The sequence below is a fragment of the Melanotaenia boesemani genome, chromosome 18 (genome assembly GCF_017639745.1).
Source record: "Melanotaenia boesemani isolate fMelBoe1 chromosome 18, fMelBoe1.pri, whole genome shotgun sequence".
NCBI classification, from domain to species: Eukaryota; Metazoa; Chordata; class Actinopteri; order Atheriniformes; family Melanotaeniidae; genus Melanotaenia; species Melanotaenia boesemani.
In genome coordinates this window covers 12,344,810-12,365,802 of record NC_055699.1, presented here as the reverse complement: position 1 = coordinate 12,365,802, position 20,993 = coordinate 12,344,810, and the positions used below count along the sequence as shown (strand labels likewise).

Sequence of the window (20,993 nt, the reverse complement as noted above, 5' to 3'; positions counted from 1 at the left end):
AGGGCTTTGAGGACCTTGCGTACTGCCTCAACGTGTTCAGAAAAGCTCTTTGAATAACAGAGGATGTCATCAAGGTACGGGATACAGCAGTCATCGCGCAGGGTGTTAAGCATTTCTTCCATACTGCGCTGGAAGGCAGCGGGCGCATTGCTGAGGCCAAAGGGTATCCTCACCCACTCGTGCAGTCCCCAAGGCGAGATGAAAGCGGTCATGTGGCGGGACCCCTCAGCCATGTAGCCCTGATGGTAAGCTTTACCTTGGTCGAGAATGCTGAACCAGCTGTGGCCGCCCAAAGTGTCCAGGAGGTCTTGGATACGAGGCAGGGGATGGCGGTCTGGTACTGTCTTTTGGTTCAATAGTCTGTAATCAATACACAATCTTAGTGTACCATCACGTTTTCTCACACAAACTACAGGTGCAGCGAATGGCGACTTTGATTTGACAATCCAACCTTTAGCGAGAAGGTCTTGGATGTATTCCTTCACCTCTTTATAAAGTGGCTTAGGAATGGCTGTGTATGTGCGCTGAACTGGAATGTCATCTTTAAGATTAATAGTCATTTGCAAACTTGGAATGTTACCAATGTCACCATCGTCTTTGGCAAAAGCACATGATTCATCATATAACATTTGTTTTACCTCACACTGTTGTTCTGGTGTCAGGTGACTGATGTCCACTGGGGGGTGCCACTGAGCTGCGTTTGAAGGCTGCTGGTCACAGTTGGAACTGGGGACAGAGTTAACAGTGTAGAGGGATACTGGAACAGTCTCTTGAGTGTCACTGGGCCTGTCTGTCTCAACTATCTTGTCGATGGGCTCAATACAACCTAAGATTGTTGAACTGGGCAGTGTAACACTTTGTTTGGAATAGTTCGATACTGGTATTTTAACAAATGGTCTCTCGGTCTGTTGTATTTGCAAAAGTCCTGCTCCAACACTAAGTGGTTCAAGGTGGACACTGTCAAGCATGGGCTCAAACAGTACAACTGACTCTGTAGAGCTGATACTTTCTGGCACTCTGCATTTGATGTAGGCTACTTGACTTGGATAGATAGTGACACCCTTATAACCCACTTTCACTGTTGATTGCTCATATTGGGTGGACTTTTTGGTCTGGAGGAAATGCACTAAGGCACTTACAGCAGTAGTCTCAATACCCATAGCTTTACCAATGAGTTCTATAAGTTTGTAGTTACCCCCATTATCTTTGATAAACTCATAGATTACATTAAAGCCAACTATTGGTCTTTCAAGTTTAAGGCGACTCACTAGGAAAGGTGCTCGTATAGATAGGTCTGGATTGTCATTGCCTTCTAGGTTGACTACTACCTCTACCCACCCATCATAAGGCACGGCATCTCCTGTGACAGCCTGTACATTGAGGTCATCGTCCATAAGTTCACTTAAAGGTCTGATTTGTTGTCCTGGTAAGTATTTGTTTAGCCAGGCATGATCTAACAGGCTCACTCCAGCTCCAGTGTCCAATACGACAGTTACAAAATAGCCAGCCATCATACATTTGAGAAGGGATTGACGACCAACTACTGGGGCTACTATTCCACGTGGCTGGGATGTGTTAACTGTCTCTTGTGAGCTGGCTTTACCCGCTTTCTTCTTTGACTTTGCTTTGGACTTTTTGTTGGTATGGGACGGCTGAGAGTCACTGATCAGGGGTGGTCCCTCTGCCCTGACCATCTCCAGTTTCCCGACAGCTTCTGCTTTTTCATGCACCCTAGAGCCCGATGGCCCTCTTCACCACATGCAAAACAGTGGTTACAGTTCGGATTAGCTTGGGCAACACACTTTGGACAACAGTTGGATTTTTGTGCTTTCCTTTCTTTGTTGTTCTTAGGTGTGTTGAGTGTCGTATCTTTGTATTCAGGATTGTTTGGGACTAGTGCAGTTAGTGCTTTCAAACTTTCCATGGCTTGTGTTAATGCTTCGACCTGGGCGCTTAGTCTTTGAAGTGTGTGGTCGTTGTGCACATGGTTTACTTTGACATCATCTTTATTTTTCTCTTTGTGCTCAGTGTTAGCTGCGTGTGCTTGGGTTACTTTCTGGGCTGAGCTGCGACCAAGTCTACGTTTTCGTTCACTTTCCTCTGTTGTTGTTCTAATAACTTGGCGTAGCAGGGCTTCATCAGTAACACTTGGGTCACCAAGGAGAGTTCTCAAGTCTCTACGAACACTTTCATACTTTTCACCTATTCCTTGACAGATAGTGTTCAGAAAGATGCACTGGATTGTTGACATTTCATACTTAACAACTGAGTCTGGTTGTTTCAGTGAAAACAGGATCTTTTGTTTCAGTCCTATCATCCTGTATAAGAATTGTTGAGGTGTCTCGTTCTCATATTGTCTGGCACACATCAAGTCCTGAAAAAGCTCTGTGCTACTCTTTTCTCCTAAGTGAGACTGCAGGAAGCTTTTTAGCTCTGCGACTGTAAGATCTTCTTTTATTGTTAACATGTCTCGGAAGTTACCTGGCTTAATTGCACGAAGTACTCCCCTGATTACTTCATTTTGTGTGTGATTCTCTTTGAGACCCTCATTGATTTGTTTGCATATACTGTTGTAACTTATCTCAGATGATGTGTCACCTACCAGTCCTCCATGTATCTTGAACTCTTTGCGTGACAGTAGCGGTAAATCTTTCATGGCTATCATACTTTCACCAGTGTAGCTAGGACAGGCCTCTGAACGGGAGACAGGGACCTGCAGCAAAGGCAACTGGTGAGCAGACTCACTGATCGGTAGTGGTGGGACTGCTGGGGGTGGTGGAGCTGGTGAGCGATTTGGCTGTTGGTTCATGGACTGACTACTACTGGCTGGGGATGGGAAATGTATCTCTGAGTCCAAGGAGTTGGCCGTAGACTGGGCTTGTTGGATTTGGCTTTGAAGGTTATCGTAACGAGTTAGCAATGCCAGCATATCTGCGTCACTGGCACCTTCCTCCGGTTGAGATGTTTGGGCAACAGGTTCACTTACGTTTCTCTCAGCTTGAAGGGATGCAGGGTCTTGACCACGACTTGCAATAGCACCATCAATTATGCATTCAAGTCTCTGTAGTATTGGCAGACCTTGATCTTCACGCCCTAGTACTGCTGGACATGTCAGGTAAGTGGTAAGATACTCGACACAACTCTCTTCATCCTCTTTGCTTAACCGAGTTGCGTCAAGTCCTTCAACTGGTCCTATGCTGGTAGCAATCATGTAAGCTTCATCAGCTGTGAGCTGGTGTAGCTTTTTCTTTATGCTCCATACTAGTCCTCTTCTCTCGCTGGCCGACATTCTGTTTGTCTCGGATACTGGAGTTTGCAGTGCTGCACTCTCTGGGCTTGTGCACCTTTCTCACTGGTCACCTCGCCTCTTGGTCGCACACTGGAACCCCCTGGCGCCGGGAACAGGCAGTCTTTATGGCCCCAAGGTTCAGTATCACTGGATCAGCAGCGGTCCATCGATGAGTGGCGTGCTGATCCCGGACGAGCCCCCACGATCTGTTACGGGCCCCAAGGGTGGGGTGTACCGCAACGGAAAGACGCCGAAAAATATAGTAATTGGTAAGAGCAGTGATCACACAGGAGCGCTGCCATTCACATCCAGATTGCGTCTGTTTAATTGTCATTAAACCAAAGTATGCAGATGTACAATAAAGGTCTTATTTCCACAATAATACATGTTCTCATTAGTTATTTCCTATTCTGGTAACACTCAGGAACATTACATTACCTTTCTACTTCACTTATTTATGGCTACTAAACTTATAGTGCAATATACAGAACTACTCAACTGTATTTAAGCTTTACTACATTTAGCTGCTTTATCTGTGGTCTAAACTCAATAAAGTACACTGCCAATAATATCTTATTTGGTATCAAAATACTTATCAAAGTGCATAAGAAACTACAAAACTATATTCTTATCATTAACTTCAGTAGAAACACTTCTTATGGACAATTATAAACGTTTGTGCCTTTAAACTTTAACTTTTACAACATAGTGGCTTATAGATGCCGTACAGGAGCTTTATAAAATAAATACAGTGCATATTGTTCATTATAAATGCAAAATAAAACACTAGAGAGCGAGTCTACGAGCTCTCGTTAACTATCGCGCTACTTCCCAGACGCGGGCGACTACTCTGCCAGCCAACACCGCGGCTCATCAAAGTCTCACTCAACTTAGCATAAAAGTGCAAAAAGACTTCATGACAGCAATACATACTGATACAGAAATAAAATATAACTTTGTAGGAGGTAGCTTCTTGGTCATTTTACCGTGTACCAACCTGAAAAATATAGTAATTGGTAAGAGCAGTGATCACACAGGAGCGCTGCCATTCACATCCAGATTGCGTCTGAGGTAAACAGGAAGTTTCCCCAAAAGGAGCAAACCGGGGTGCAACGACTCCCACAACAAAGGTTCCACCCTACCTTGTACAGCTCTATACCCCTAATAATTCAGGAAAGCACATATATATGACAAATGAATATGTCTGGTAATATTTAAAGTACTCTTATACCAAAAATAATATGTATATTAAAACACAATCTACTATAATAATAGTTGCCATCTACTTTACTGGTTATAAAACATAAAACTATGTGGTGACACATTTTTAGGTGCACCACATTAATATAGTACGATGTAAGGTCTTCCTCAGACAGAGCTGACCATTCAATCTTCCCTTTGTTCACGGAGCCTTCATTTTTAGACAATACAGTTAATTGTTCAACATTTATAATAAATTCGACTGGTATATGGTCACCTGTAACCACACTATACAAAACATCCATAAACTTAATAGAGGCATGAGCATCTGATGTACAAATACAGTGGTCCAGCCACGATGTAGTGTGCCATGCCTCACTGATATAAGTAAAACTGTCAGTTGGCAACAGCAATTTACTTGACAAGATATAATTGTGATCCTCACAAAACTGGACCATATGTTTAGCAAACAAGGAATTCATATCTGTAATGTCAGCATTCATGTCACCCACTATATAAACACAAGGGGAAGCACTACTTTCAACATATGAATTTAAACAGGCAAGCTTATTCAAGTACTCATCTTCATTCTGCTGGCATTCATATGGAGTGTATACATTTAGCAAAATAAATTCATTATTGGCACATGTAAAGTGTACTCCAATACACCAATCAACACCCATTCTAACAACTGTAATGCATTTATCAAGCGTCTTTCTCCAAAGTATTGCCACACCTCCAGATATTCTCCCCCTGACAATACCCCGGTTAAAGTCAGTTGTGGATTCTCCTGCCCCATGGAAAGAGTCATTAAAAGAGTTCAGTTTTTCCAAGTCTTGCTGTGCTAAAAATGTCTCTTGCAAACAGAGTATATCACAGTTTGTTAAAAGGTTGTCAACAACCAAACGACGAGCTTTATCCCCAGCGGTGGTACCAAGCCGAAGGCCACGACAGTTATAGGACAAGACTCGTATTTCCATAACCCAAACTAGTGAGTGGCCGCGGACGCGATGCCATTACGCGCACTCACATTCTCGGCGCTAGGTACAGCATTAGCCCCAGAACCCCCGACATGACGGGGCTCATAATACCGCCGCACCAGGGCTCCCTCAGGGTCATACATCTCATTAACATCATTACACTCGGCAGATATTTTAAAAGAGCTGAATCTGCGCTGCACAGTATCAATCTTTTTACAGGTAACGAAAAATAAAATAAAATAAAATAAAATAAAATAAAATAAAATGATTGACAGACAGACAGACAGACAGACAGGCAGATAGATAGATAGATAGATAGATAGATAGATAGATAGATAGATAGATAGATAGATAGATAGATAGATAGATAGATAGATAGATAAAATAAAATAAATAATAAAGCTTCGTCTAATCTATCTATCTATCTATCTATCTATCTATCTATCTATCTATCTATCTATCTATCTATCTATCTATCTATCTATCTGGTAAATTATGTGTGATTTACTGTATCCAAAGTGCTAAATGGGAAAAAATGACATTTTATTGTAGATTGAGGGACTACCTTAGTTTAATTTTTCTTATATGGATAAACTCAAACGTTACAAATTGCCAAATGGAATTTAGTGATCATTAATATAATTACTTCTGTCAAAAACAGGGACGTTTAGCTTAACTGGTTGACTAGCCAGCGGCCAGCCCATATATGGAGGATACACCTCCTTGGTACAGTTGGCCCAGGTTTGAGTCCCATCCTAGGGCCTTCATGTGTGACCAAAATCTGGTTACACATGAAGATTTCAAGACTTTCTACTCTTCAGAAATAGTTCTTAGTTACAGAAATAATGTTTTGGTTCGCTGTGGATCCATTTACATCAAACAAGTAGAGCAATGTAAAGTGCGCTTTAGGCAGAAATAAAACAGCAATTCTTCTCTGCTTTCTGTTTAGATGGGAAATATGAACATATAATGTCTTTAAATCTGGACTGTGTGTGTGTGTGTGTGTGTGTGTGTGTGTGTGTGTGTGTGTGTGTGTGTGTGTGTGTGTGTGTGTGTGTGTGTGTGTGTGTGTGACTTTGATTGTTAATAAATATAAGACGTTGGGGATTACTGGAACAAAATACCCAGAACATGCACTATGTTACATAATCTGTCCAAAAGGATCCACATCACATTTCAGACCTATGTAGTCAGTCTCTCCGTAGTTTAGATCCTTTCCACAAGGTGGCAACAGAGGTAAATAATTTGATGTTTTTGTTTACACAATTTAGAAACTAGAAAGGGAAGAGATTTTGGGAATAGTCTATCACACCAAGGATACATAAATTTGGTTTAGTAACAACAACCCTAATGCTTGAGAGCAGTTAATTAAAATTTTGTCATCAACAAAGCTTCATCATGTCATTCTTTAAGTACAGTCAACCTCAAAGGCTCAGAAACTTGCAGATCCAGGGTCATTGAAACCCATAGAGAGAGAGAGATTATTATGCGATTTGAGTTCCTTATTGAAGTACATCCATACTCATAAAACACTCAGACCCTGCAGTCTGGCGGCAGCACACCAAATATATGTGACAACATTGATAAAGATCTTCTATGTCCTCCTATGATAATTAATATCAAGACCAAATTCATTTTAATTATTCATCAGACATATAGCTGCAGGGCTGCGCTGCTCAGAGTTTCTGTCTTTGATGTCCATGATCAAAGTGTGCGGTTTTTTACTTGCTCAGTCATGTCTGGATGTTGTGGTACCTTTCTGTGTTTGCACCATGCAGCTGTCATTTTTTAGTGTTTAATTTGAGCCCTATGATGAACTATAACATTTTTTTTCTCAGCATCAGCATTAGCACTGCAACCATTCAACAACTGCACAACCATTTATTCTCAGCTAACTTGGGTTTTTCAGGAAAGTTAATGTTTTTAATAAACAACTTAACTCACCTTTTTCTGTTACTTTATCAGTCTAAACTCGGGAATAATATCCAAATACAAAGTTAAATGATTTAACTGTTAAAGGTTCATTTATATATTTTCTTCCGTGACATGAGGTGCTGGTAAACTTGCAGGTTGTGCTTTTTGTTATTACTTTTATCTTTGAGTTTGTCTATATATGTATGAACTCTTTTAATAATAACATTTGGTTCATCCGATTGTTGCATCAATATCTACAGAATTGTGGTTTACGTTCAATCCCGTGAAGTCTGTAAATTTTGCCCCGAAATAATCAATGACTAGTTTTAGCCACTAGAGGGCACTAAAAACTAGAATTGACATGTTTTGTGCTCAAGCTTACACCGCAAATGTGTGTGTAGCTTCTTTATCTACAGTCTATACAAGCTGATCATAGTTTTGGTTTAAGTACTGCTGCTCCTCTGGTATTAGCAGCTGTTTTTCAGTTTTACTGCTGGACAGAGCAGAAAGGATGGCATGAAATTGGTGATCCAGAAATGGAAACAGTTTGCTGAACATGGAAATTTCCAGATTAACTGAGATTCACAAAGATATAATAAATAATAAAATCTAAGTTTCAATCTTTTAGAAAAAGTATCAGATATGAGTGCAGATTTCTAACCTGACTATTGTTATTGGTTATACTGTATCAACAAGTTCTCTGCCCTATTTTTTCTTCTAATTTGATGTCTTATTTAAGTGCATATTTAAGTATGCACAGATAGTTAAGGGCCGGCCCTGTGTCATCAGATTTCAAGTGGCCATTCAGTCTTGATCAACACAGTAACCTGAGACAGATTGTCAGGTGCTTAGAGGAGACTGTGATTTTGCAAAGTGGCTGTGAGACCTGTGCTGTGGTGTCAGTTAAGCACATTTGTTATTGTAGGCATTACGACATAGGCACTGACCCACACTGAGAGCATCATGTAAGCAAAGCAATTGCACACTAATCATGAGCAGCATCAGTACATGACAGTCTACACTCACTGTTGTTTTCCTCCTGTCCATATGTAATCAGACCCTTGTCTCTCAGGTGGGGTCCTATAGGGTCATGTGAGCCCTCTATTAAGAAGACAGCTGATGTGAGAGGGGGGGTTGAGGCTCAAACACGTCACTGCTGGCAGCGAACCAGAAAACCACTTTAGCTCCCCTGTTGTTATTCTATGGTCCACTGAGGCAGAAGCTGCACAAATCATGTTTGTTTTGCAGCGAACGCAGGGTGAAGGCCTCTGATGCATGTGTGGATATCATGTCAAGGAATGGGAGTGGATGGCATGAGGTAAACTATATGAGATCGATCATATAACCCAATTTCCTGAAAAGTATGCAGTTATTAGTAAATCATTCAGATTGTGTATATAACAGGAATAACTAAAAACAGACAGGATTCTAGTGTAGATTTTATTCAATGAATGCTTTTTAAAAGTGCTGCTGGCATCAAAAGGAGCATACATCATTCAAAAGACACACTTAGTCTATTTAAATATTTAGCATGTTGTCTTTGTCCTATTATCAATTAAATATAAGCAAGCCATTTCACAAATTTTACCCATATTTTAAAAACCACGATAACTATGGGAAACAAGTTTATACATTATAAAGCTTGATTTCTTCACTGAAAACTTTTACTTGCAGAGTTAATTTTGTAACCTTGCAATGGAAATTTGAATCATGCAAATTTTCGAGGCAGAAATGTTCCAAAAACATACTTTGGGATTTTTCCCCCCTCTGTAATAACAAAAATGTCAGCATATTTCACTTCTTGCTTCATAGATGTTCTTTTTTTTCATTGTGTCTTTTATGCTGTGCAATCATATTTGACACAAAATGTAAAGAGCATGAACTTTTAAATAAAATGGCATATTCAGTTAACCTTGTTTAAAGTGCAGTAAACATGAAAGATAAATCTCAAACTTGCACAAAGCTTTAACAGGGAGGTGATTCTAATAATCATGAAGAAAAAGATTTTACAACTTCTGTTCCCTTTTGCTTAATATATCCTGATTCCCAGACAGTATTCAGACCTCACAGATTTTGTGGGAACCACAGAGCTACTGTATGACTGTTGGGTTGTCCAGCTGCTGATGTTGAGATTCCCTTATCAATAAAAAAGAAATAAATAAAAATAGTCAATATTTCCTGTGTATGCGTCTGATTGGATTTTTACTGTCATTTGACACCACATCTTCAGAGCATGCTTTTATATTGTGTTCTCAGAAAATTCCTTTTTTAAATTCTCTTGTATCACAAACATTTTACACACTTTTTTATTAGCTTGTTTTATTCATGTTACTAAATGTGGCACAAAAAGTAAGGACATTTGTGTTTAATCAAATATTTCTCCCCTTGAATAATAACAGTTGCTGTCGTTTTATACATCATTGGAAAGCCTGATGAGTCACCTTTACAACAAGGTATAACTTGTAAGAATTCTGCACAAATACGTAGGTAGTGCCAGAGGTGTGCCAGTCACAGATGTATGAATGGTACCTGGTTGCCATCTAACTGATGGACAGGTATTAGAATGAGTTTCTGGAGCAATTGGCAATCCCACATCTCCAGAAGCTGCAATCTAGCTTCATCTTCCAGGATGACAACAGAGGCAGCATCATCACAAAGTACCTCCAGAAATTGGGAATTTGAGAGGATAACCTGCAGTGAATCCCGACCTCAACCCAACTGAACACTTGTGCTGTACCAACACAACCATACTGGTAAATCTTCAACATCTCCTGGTTGAGGAATGGGATGCCATCCATCCCACAGCTAAATGTAACCAGGCTGGTACTAGTATTATTAAAGAGGAGAGAAAATCGATCAAACAGAAATTTCTATACTGACTGTGCTAAATTTATATTATTTTATTTATGACTGAAAGGAATTGAAACAGGTTTTGGTAATTTCCTGTGAATAAAATTCCTGATAAGACACGTTATATCAGTGAAATCGATGCTGACAGCATGGATTTAGGGGACCTTTTTGTGCTAGATGGCTATGTTTTAAACTTTTTGGATGATAATCTGCAATTTAAAAAAAAGCAGAAAAATGTTCATTATTCGTGAACTGTTTTGAGTCACGAGTGTTAAAGAGTGTAGTAATTTTCCTCGGATCTTTCAACATCAGAGCAGAGGCAAACAGGGTGGTGGGCGGACTAAGAGGTCGTTTTTCAGGATGGGCTGGAAAGGATTATAGTGTAATGTTAAAGGCGCGTTGCTGTAGTGCGCCCCTGCATGCCCGTGGCAGGAGGACTGACGGTCGCCATCTCTGGGTAAACACTGTAACCGTTTCACGTAGTTGATATTGTAGTGTGTGGATTGAAGCTGGAGCGTACAGTGGTAGCAGCAGCAGAAGGCGGGGGCTCTGCTGCCTGCAGTGGACACACACGTCTTCAGCGCAGGACTGACGCTTTTGTTTGCCTCTTGCTCATCGGACTGTCACTTGTTTGCCGCTTCTCCACACTGACATTTCCCTCATATATCTGAGCTCCACTGGATGGGACTGCCTGCTCTGAATAAAATGGGATTTTAATGGTGCACGCAGCGGACGCTGTAGCAGCCTGTGCACAGCCAGAGGACTGTAGCGCGCTTGGTAATGCTCGGCAAGGAATAAAACGTTGTTGCCGAAGGTGCGTAACATCTCGTTTCCATGGACAACACGTCCATAATAACACAGGTTGCAAATCCGAAAGAGGAGGAGAGCATTTCTTCAGGTCAAGATAAAGGTAAGGCTCACAAAAAAGATGACAAATAACACACACGACTGGCATTTTAATTAGGAATTTGGTTTAATGTTTATATTTTTTTGCGGCTGCCCGCTGCCAATCTGAAACCTGCAGCCTTCAGTGCAGAGAGGATCCTGCAAAAACAGTATCGATGTAAAACCTCCATTGTTCAGCAGAATCAGGGAAACATAAGAGCCAGAGCCCTCGGCTAGTCAGGCAAAACACTTCAATAAGGTTGGAGCAGACTATAACTTTATTACTGCTTCATTTTGTGGTCAAACAATAGCATATTTTACATTTTGTTACTTAGAACGTGTTGTTACCTCAGCTGTGCAGAGTGAGCAGGATTTACTACAGGGGGCGGGTACTCCACTCCTTTTCCCTCGCACTGCGAGAACCCCTGACTGTAAAATACCTCGTACATTAACACAAACAAACACCGCTCAGGGGGAAACACGCGTTTAAACAACCCTTTAAAATATATAAATACAATAAAATAAATAAATGAAGAGGCCATATTGGTCAAATTGGAGTCCCTTCATCAGGGTTGTAGACGGTGTCTTTTGCACATAATGTCCTTTGCCGAACAATGATAGGCTAAATGTTGTGCATTAAACATTATGTTTGAGCATCAGCATCACCATCTTCCTGTGCAACAGTCCATTATATCTGAAAGTGTTTGTGGTGCTCACCTTCAGTTAAGTGTAAAGTACCTGAAAACAGCAGCTCAACAGCAGCTCTGCAAATGATAGAAGCTCAACAAAAACTCATTTTCTCTTGTGATGTTTTGTGCTATTGGCTCACCATGACATGAATTAAGAATCTTGTCATTTACACCTAGTGGGCTTCACGTTAGTCCCTGCAGCCTCTCTAGTAGCCTACTATATACTGTAGCCTACTGTTTCAGTTCAAATCTGCATTTTATTATTTTCTTTACTGATGCGCTGACATTAACCCCCATCAGCACCCATCCCACTGAGCTTCAGGGTGCTGGGAGGCCAGAAGGACCACAGCTTCCTGCTACACCCGATGCTCTGTTGGAGAAAAGGTCACCTTCCTACATCATCCAGCTCTGAGCAGCTCTGACATAAAGCACATGAACCACTCTGAGTCACTGCCCTCGCTTGCTTCTTGGCTTGCTTGCTTTCAATAAGGAAATGTAAACTAAACATAATTAATGATCAGATACACAGCTTTGATATATCTTAGATTTTGAGCGCTTCAGCTGTGATTGCTAACGTTTTTACTCCATCAGGGCTGACTGTCCTCCTGTGGTCCTGCTATACTTCATCATAAACAATAAAAGCAAACTTGTATCATCACTAACTGTCTCCCAGCAGAGACTTATATCATTCAGGAAATTTGAGTGAAGACAATTTAAACTGTTGCATCTTTATCTTTTGGCACATTTTAATCTCTTGTGTAGAATTCCCACACTTCCTTGTTCACATCGTCCCGCTCGCCTTGAACAGCAAATCCCAGATGACATGTGGAATCTGACAATTAATCTGGCAGGATGAAAACCAGGGTCAGCTGTTCACCAGAGATGACACAGCACACACACACACACACAGGCAATCACCAGGGAGCTTCCTGAACGGAGTCCCTGCCCTTCACTCCCAGGCTCTTGTCAAAGCAGACAGCAAACAGCACTTGTGCAGCAGAGTTACTCTTTGACCTGCTTGCACTGAAGCCACAAATGGATACACACACACACACACACACACTCTCACATGCTGAATATTTCAGAGCATAGCCAGGCTATTTTTAGACTCCTATCAGTTTCATTCCAAGCAGAGATGTAGTAATTTATTAGATCCTAAAGTCTTTTGGACATGTGGTCAGGTGCAGATGATATCTTTATGCATTATAGAGTGTGTTAAATGAGGTGAGGGCTGGCATCATAAAGTAGGAGGTTTCTGTCATCATGCTGAGCACAGTGCAAAGTCTATGCTTTTTTTCTTGTCAAGTTAATCTTGTATGAAACACACTCAGGCTATTCTTTTTTTTTAATAATGAATATATTATGTTTTTTTTTTTGTCTCTGATAAATCGAAAAAATATTGACATATTTGCCAAGCTCAAGTTTCTTCTCTTCAAAATCAAACTCAGCTTTTTCATTTGGCATTCATTTTATGTCTCAGGGTCTGATGCAATAAGATGTAATTTCTGGACTAATAACAGGGGAAGGGGAGGCTGGGGGATGGTTGGAGGCAAGCCGTCCAGCTTTGGTCTCGCATGCAAAATTACCTCCATGCTTTTGCTTCGATAGCTTCACAGCAAAGGCAGGTGTTGATGAACAAATCGCTTACAGTCAATAAAAACAATAAAATTAGTCTTTTTTTTCTTTGTTTACTTGTCCTATCTGAGTCTGAGTAGCATGCATTTTCTTTACTGTGTCCTGACTTTGACTGTCTTGTGTGTCCTCCAGTTGCAGCTCAGGACTGTAAAAAGGTTGTTAAAATGCTAAATAGTACTCTTCACCAAGCTCATTAACTTTCACACTTTCAAACCCCTCAGGGCTTAAGGTGCTCCTTCTGTCCTGCAACACATGGATAAGATGACATGTGTAATTTGAGAGGTAACACAGACAAGGAGAAGCAGCAGATGCTCAGACGTGTGTGTTCTGGTGGCGTATTAAAATATTATTCCCTCTAAGTCTTCTTGGTTAGAAATTATTTGTATTCCCTGAAGTAATGAGAAAAAAATACTGATACTGTAATTATATCTTTATCTGGAAAAAAGCCTATGACTTCATGCACACTTGGTTTTTGAGGTTTTTCCTGGAACACGCTGCCACACACTAATAAAGTGTTTATGATGTGAAGACCACACCTGCAGGGGAGTGAGCAGCACAGCTATTGAGGGGAGCTACTGTAAGCGCTGGCTGTTTTGGGGTCTCTGGCACAACCTGCCACTCTCCTGTGTACAGCACTGCTGTACAGGCTCAAGTGTTGAGTAGTTTCTTGAGAAGCACTTTAGACTGCTGTGTGTGTACAGTGGACTCAATATTCAGTACAGCATTCAGACTGGGAGAAAAAAAGAGAGAAACTCAGGACGAGAGGCTCTGAGGTGCAGGTCCTTATTACTGATTTATGAGCCTATTTCAGCCAGAACTGCTCAGAAAAACTGATTATTTGCACCTTTGGGGAAGAGTTTGAGTGTTAGATGTTTCCTAACACATCTTCATTACTTCAGCCCAAGCTGGGGCAGCTCACTGGGAACAGTTAAAAGTTTTTTCTTCAAGCCAAAGCTCCTTGACTGGAAAGCTTGTTAACTGTATACGTGGGATCTGCCCATCACTCAGTGTGTGAAGTGGATTAACATGCCTGAAGCGGGACACGTGGTATTGTATGAATTTGTTTTTCACATTTATTCACTCCATCAGCAAGAGGCAATGAAATGTTTTTAAATGCATTGCTGTGAGTTCTTATTGCTCAGCTTGTGGGACACTTCAGCCACAGCAAGCTGAATTTCAGAATACACGGCCTTATTTTGTTTGTGTCTTCCAGTTCCACTACTGCTATTTTTAACTTGTTTGTGTTTAGCTATTTATCTTATTTACGTGCTTTTCTGTGTATCAGTTGTTTTTTTTGTTTTTTTTTTCCATTTCCCTATTTGAAGCCATCTTGTTCCTCTTTGTAGTATTTATTTATCTATTTATTTATTTTGTGTGTGTGTTTGTGTGTTTTGTATTGTTAGTTTTAAATTCTGGTTATTTTGTGCCCCTTTGTACTTATTCTGTGTCTCATTGTGGTAAATTCTGCCTGTTTTTGTTAGTTTCATTTAGTCTCTTTATGGTTGTTTTCTCTCGGAGGTCAGTTTTGTGTGAACACTTATTTTTTTTACTCTAACTATTTAGCTTCAGTCTTGCCAGGCTAAGCTACCCTCCTCCTTCTGTTCATGTTTCGACTCAAACATTTTTTTTTCACTAAAAATATAAAACCGCAATTACAAAATGTTGGGATGCTGAGTAAAATGTTAAACAAAACCAAACAAAAAAAAGAAGTTCAATGATTTGCAAGTCTCATAAAACCACATTTTTTCCCAGTAGAACGTAAAGAACATAGATGTTAAAGCTGAGACATTTAACAATTTCATGCAAATATTAGCTTGTAGTGAATTTGATGGCAGCAACAAATCTCAATCACGTTGGATAAGGGTGATGTTTACCATTCTTTTAACTATTGCCTGTAAATATCTGGAAAGTGAGACCAGTTGCTGAGGTTTTAGGAGACAAATTTCCCTTTTCTGTCTTATGAAGGATTTTAGCTGCTCAACTCTCCACTAATAACATGGTGGATGGTCTCCTCTTTAGTCTGCAGGACACGGTGTCCATGGTTTTCTAAAGAGAATGTCAAATTTGGATTCATCTGACCACACGACAGTTTTCTGCTGTGCCTCATACCATTTTAAAATTTCTTTGGCCCAGAGAAGACAGCAGTACTACTGGATCACACATGGCTTTAACGTTGCATGACAGAGCTTTAACCTCTGTGGATTTCATGGTGCACTATGTTTACAGACAGTGATTTCTGGAAGTGTTCCTGAGCCCCTGGAGATGTTTCTGTTAGAGAATCATGTCTATTTTTTCAATGCAAAGCTGTCTGACAGCCCAAATAATACAAACATCCAGTTTTGACCTTGTCTCCTGTGCAGATTTACCTGATTTTCTGAATCTTTTGATGATATTATACACTGTAGATAGTGGAATCTTCAAAGTCTGCAGTTTTGCATTGAGAGACATTTTTCCATCTTTACATCTGAGAGGCTCTGCCTCTTTGAAATGCTCCTTTTATACCCAGTCATGTTGCTGACCTGTTGCTATTTAACCTAATTAGTCAGCATATGCTCCACAGTTTTTTCATTTGTGACATTGGCTTTTCCAGCCTTTTGTCATCCCTGTTCCAACTTTTTTTAAGACGTGTTGTTTGCATCAAATTCAAAACAAGCTAGTATTTTCTATCAAATGGTAAAATGTCTCAGTTTCAACACATGATATGTTGTTTATGTTGCATTGGCAATAAAATATGGGTTCATGAGATTTGCCTATCGTTGCATTGTTTTTATTTACATTTTATACAACATCCCAACTTTTTGGAATTGAGGTTGTAAATATTTCACCTGTGTAAAACAAGAGGCTACTTCCTATTATATCAAGTTCATGTCAGGTTCATTAAGATAATCATACAACTTTCTAAATAACTAACATTTAGACAGAAGCTACTGAGCAGAACTGAGCAATGGCCTCATAAGTTTTTTTTCTCTCTTTTTGAGTTTTACCCCGACAACATAAAATGAAAATACTCATATATGAGGTGCTGTGATAGCTGGCAAATATTTCCAAGAGCAAATTAGTATAAAGTAATCTCATGTGGCGCAGAAAGCATTAGGAGGATTTATGTCAGATTTTAATATCTACTCAGTGTAAATATTCAAGTTAAAGTCAGATAATAATTACAAGGCAGCCTATACATCTTTGGATTTTTGGACACAGCAAAGGGAGATGCAATCATACTGCAACCCATCCTTTGAAAGACCACAGGGGAAACGTGTGGGCTCACTCATCCTACAAAGATGACTGTGAAGACTTAAATTGTCACTCGTCAGAATGGGGTCAGGGATTCACATTCACAGACTAGCTTCTAGTTTAGAGTTTGGTTTTCACATTTTTTTTTACTTCTTCATGGATCTCGTCTCACTGATGTGCTGTATATTTACAGAACACAAGGAGTTTTAGAAAATATGCAAGTTCAACTAAAGAAATGCACTTTTAAACTAAAATGTTACTGTAAATAAGTGAGATGATGTTAAAATATTTTCTTATTGTTTACAACTCCTTGAAAACACAGATTTAGCTCATTCGTCTGTATTTTAGAACTTCACTGATTCTACAAACTACTGGAAACACATAAATGAGGCATAATGACATTTTAAAACCATGATGACAATATGAGCATCCTCAGTCAGAGGCTTTTCAGTTCTGCTGTCGTTATGTAAGGCTACCCACTGCCGTTCTTTCTTTTTCTTCATTTATTCTACTTAATTTCATTTTAGTTTTTTTAATCTTTTTTTATAATAGAATTTCTTATCAATAATTTATACTGTGTCTATACTATCTCCCTTTTGGGAATAATAAAAGATTCTTCCACTAACTTCAGTTCACTAAACATGGGCTCTGGTTGGCTTGATGTTTCTTGTGGTGCTTTTTCTGTAGATGCTTCTCAACTGGAACACAGTTTACAGCTGAATATTGTCCTAAATCAATACAATGTTTGTCTTTATGAACAACATGTGTTAAAACCTTTACTGACCAGCTGATTTAGGGGTCATATGAAAAGTCATAAAGATAAGTTATTACAAAAAAACCTAGTATTGCTCTGATCTGATCCTTGTCTTGAGCTCAAATTAGCATTACCTTTCACAACAATGTTGTTTTTATGAGTACTTCTCTATAGTAAAAAGTTCTTTTTGGTCATAAATATTTGTATTATCACATTTCTTGATGCTGTTTATAACAAAGCAGTTTAGTCACATGAGGACATGTTCCTGTTTCAGTTCCTGTCCTAAACAGGAGTTTCATTCCTATTTTACAACATTTTCAGTTGGTGTTATTTATGGGGTCATGGTACATATGGGATTATTTTAGAGCTTGCTTTGCATCTAACAATTTCCTATATCTTCTTTTTAAGTCAAATATATTCATGTGTCCTCATGGACATAAAAAATTCAACCTTTCTTTGCATATAATGAAGTTTACTGTTAGTCTGTTCATCTGCACAGCTAGCTTTGGGTTTTAGTGGGCCTCTTTTTATGTCTGTGTGCTTTGAATGTGGTCTCAGGTGTAAATCGCATGCTATGACTTCTTGTTTTGGAGCAAAAGCTGTTTTAAAATGTCCAATGTGGACTTTGAAGAGATATTACTGTATTAAATTTAATTCTAAAATGATATTTAATCCAATCAACTTCCAGCAGTGTAGACCTCAGCTAGTTATTTTCAATTCATCAGACTTCAGACTTCCTCTAATGAACACGTCTGGTGCGTGCTTGTCATACCTCAGTTTCAAAGCTTGGTATTGTTGTTGGGTTACATCACGCTCTCTTCCCTACGGCCGGCTTTCTGATGCTCCAAAGCCCTTTTCCAACAAGCTGATTAATTCAGCATCCATTCAGGCAAGCAGACATTTTCAAAACAGATCAATACAGTCATAGAAAGGCAGAGGTCAAGAGAGAAAGGGGTAGTGTCGATGTGTGTGTGTGTCAAGAGTAAAGAGCAAGAAAAAGCTTTTGGGTTGTAGGCAGATATTCAGCCTGGTTCTGACAGGAGGATGGCCTTTCTGCATATTTTGCCCTCTTCTCCCTGGCATTCATCATCAGTAATTGGCTATCTAAAAAGGAGATCCTGTTTTGTTCAAAATGATTTTCTGTCACCCGTCTTGAAACATGCCGCAACCCAGTTTGTGAGATAAATGACAGAAGAGCAAGAAGGGTTTATACATTTTTAAGGAGATGAGCAGAGAATAAGCAGATAGACACATACAGGAGCTGTAAGAGATACAAAGAGGCATTCTTCTCAGCCTCCAGAGGTAAAGGTGGATGCTGTTTAACTGTAAATCTCAGGGGCCCTTAGTAGGACATGCTTTGTGTTGAAATGAAGAGATGAATGCCTCTCAGAGAGCGAAGGCATGGGAAACTGTAATTGTGATACATGAGCAGGACACACACAAGCTCACACCAACATACGCAGATAGATGACCTACTTGTTTACTTCCTTTTCATTCATAACAAGCAGCGTTTTAATGTGCATAATTGTGATTTACTGCGCGATGTTGCAGCATGAGCATTTTACTGTTTAACAAAATTGAAAGGGACCTGCCACAGATTTGAGTTAATGGTAGTTTAATTGTGATGGAAAACTGCTCATTAATTGTTGTAATAATAATAATATCGTTAATCTAAAATATTTTCTGGTCAATCTCCGGCTTTTGAACTTTGTTGTCTAAATTTGGGTAGACTTTTTTGCATTCTTGTTGCACGCTGAAGCCTGAGTTTGGCCTTAGATACCAATGAACAGATTCTCCACCTGCTGTAAGTTCTGGTCAGAGAGACCTTCCAGCTTGCAGCAAATTCCCCAGAGGTTAAAACAAGAATTAAAGTCAGCAGCTGCAGTCTGAGACAGTGGAGTTTCACTTAATCTTTGGAAGTAGGGACTCACCAGAGGGTTCTCAGTTACCAGCCTCCAGGTTGGGAAACAAGGGATGAGCTGAGGTGAGCTGATGTGGATCAACTCAGCTAAATAAAACAAGTCAGTAGCTGTAAAGGAAACTAATAAAACATTCAGTGTTTTAGGGCTAGACTGTCAGCTTCAGAGGTAAACCCAGGATGGATTGCTAGGGCTTCCACAGAAAGACAGAAAACCCACTTCTCCACACATTTAAATAAAATTCCTGTCAACTTTCTGGATCAGTTTCAGGACTGATGTTACAGTTGCATGGGCAGCAAATCGTTTTCTGCCTTAAGCATGAAGACAGATCTTTATGTTTATTATTAATTTTTCTGTTTGTTCTCAATCAAATTACTTGCAAGGAGGATTTCATGTCAGTCCGTAAGCTTCTGGCTTTAAGGGCACAGTTTTGGATGTCAATATAAAAAGATATATAAATAATAAAGTGCAGCAGCCTCAGAGAACGTAAGCAGTGATGCTGCCTGTTGCACAACTCTTGCAGATAGTCAGATCTTCCTCATTATTTCTCCCCGAGCTCTCAGAGGGTTTATTTCCACTCTTTTGTTGTCTCCTTCAGAGTCTTACAGAGGCAGCAGCCCTCATCCTCCAGGGGCTGCAGGCGGACTGGCTCTGCCACCACCGCTCCTACGCTGCTGTACAGCTGGGACAGGAAAACATGGGCAAACCCACCCACGTCTGTGTGTCAGTTCACAGAAGCAGCAGGAAGAATTAGTACCTTGCATGACTTGAGTCCCTACTAAATGATTTATGTGTTCATATCACTGCAAACCATGTTATTCAAATGGGTTATTGAGTAATGTCACTTACATAAGGTAGTGTAGGATGGATATATATATAAATCCTCTCAGATAAGAAGGGAAATAAAGCTGGAAGGGCAGCTGAGGGTCAGTCAGTGTGACAGAAAGGCATCTGAACTGAGTGTACCTCCACTGACTGTAATTTTCAGCCTCAGCTGTCTGTGTGGGGAAATAAGAAGGCTTTATGGGAGTTAATTTGATCATACTGTGCTATTATTGTCTTGATGGCCTCCCACATATCCCACCATGGATTTTGGCGCTGTGAGCACACAGAGTGACACAAGCAACTGTCCATCCGAGCTCATTTGACGTTCCCAACTCAGCTGACTGATTTTAAGTGTGTGTTTGACTGTTTGTTTGAATGTGTAAGTGCATTGTGGAGCAGATGCTCATTGGAATCAATATTGTTTTGGAAGCTGATCTGTTGTAGTTGTCATCACCTCTCATGGTGGGATTTTCTCGTGTGTAAAACAAATTATTCTGTTTTTAATTAAGAGAGACAGATGTTGTTCTTAGGGGGTCCTGATGAAGTTCTTCAACGATATTTATAAAAATAATATCTTTAGCTGTAGTGATCTGGATGTTTCAACCCTTAATGACTGAACTGGCTCATGATTTACTGTATTAACTTTAATAAGTCATTAGGAGATAAGTTGCAATAAGCAATAAGTTGCAATCTTCCATTCGTAGCACTGTTGCTGTTGGAGACTGTGCATTGCTACAGGGATGCTTTCCACTGTGTTATTCTGCTGACACAGTTCAAAAAGGAGTTTCCCCTTTTCGGCTGTCTCTTTCTGTTACTGGTAGT

General features: G+C 39.9%; 1 protein-coding gene across 2 annotated transcripts in view; it reads left to right on the top strand.

The window, feature by feature from the left end:
• Positions 1–10,639: 10,639 nt before the first annotated feature.
• Positions 10,640–20,993, top strand: part of ctdspla (CTD (carboxy-terminal domain, RNA polymerase II, polypeptide A) small phosphatase-like a) — a 29,152-nt gene continuing 18,798 nt past the window's right edge. The window contains exon 1 of one of the 2 annotated variants that reach the window (XM_041968751.1): positions 10,640–11,143. In XM_041968751.1, coding sequence (XP_041824685.1) covers positions 11,068–11,143 — 76 coding nt within the window. In that variant the 5' untranslated portion in view covers positions 10,640–11,067. The remainder of the gene's footprint in view (positions 11,144–20,993) is intronic. The other variant, XM_041968752.1, reaches the window with a different exon arrangement.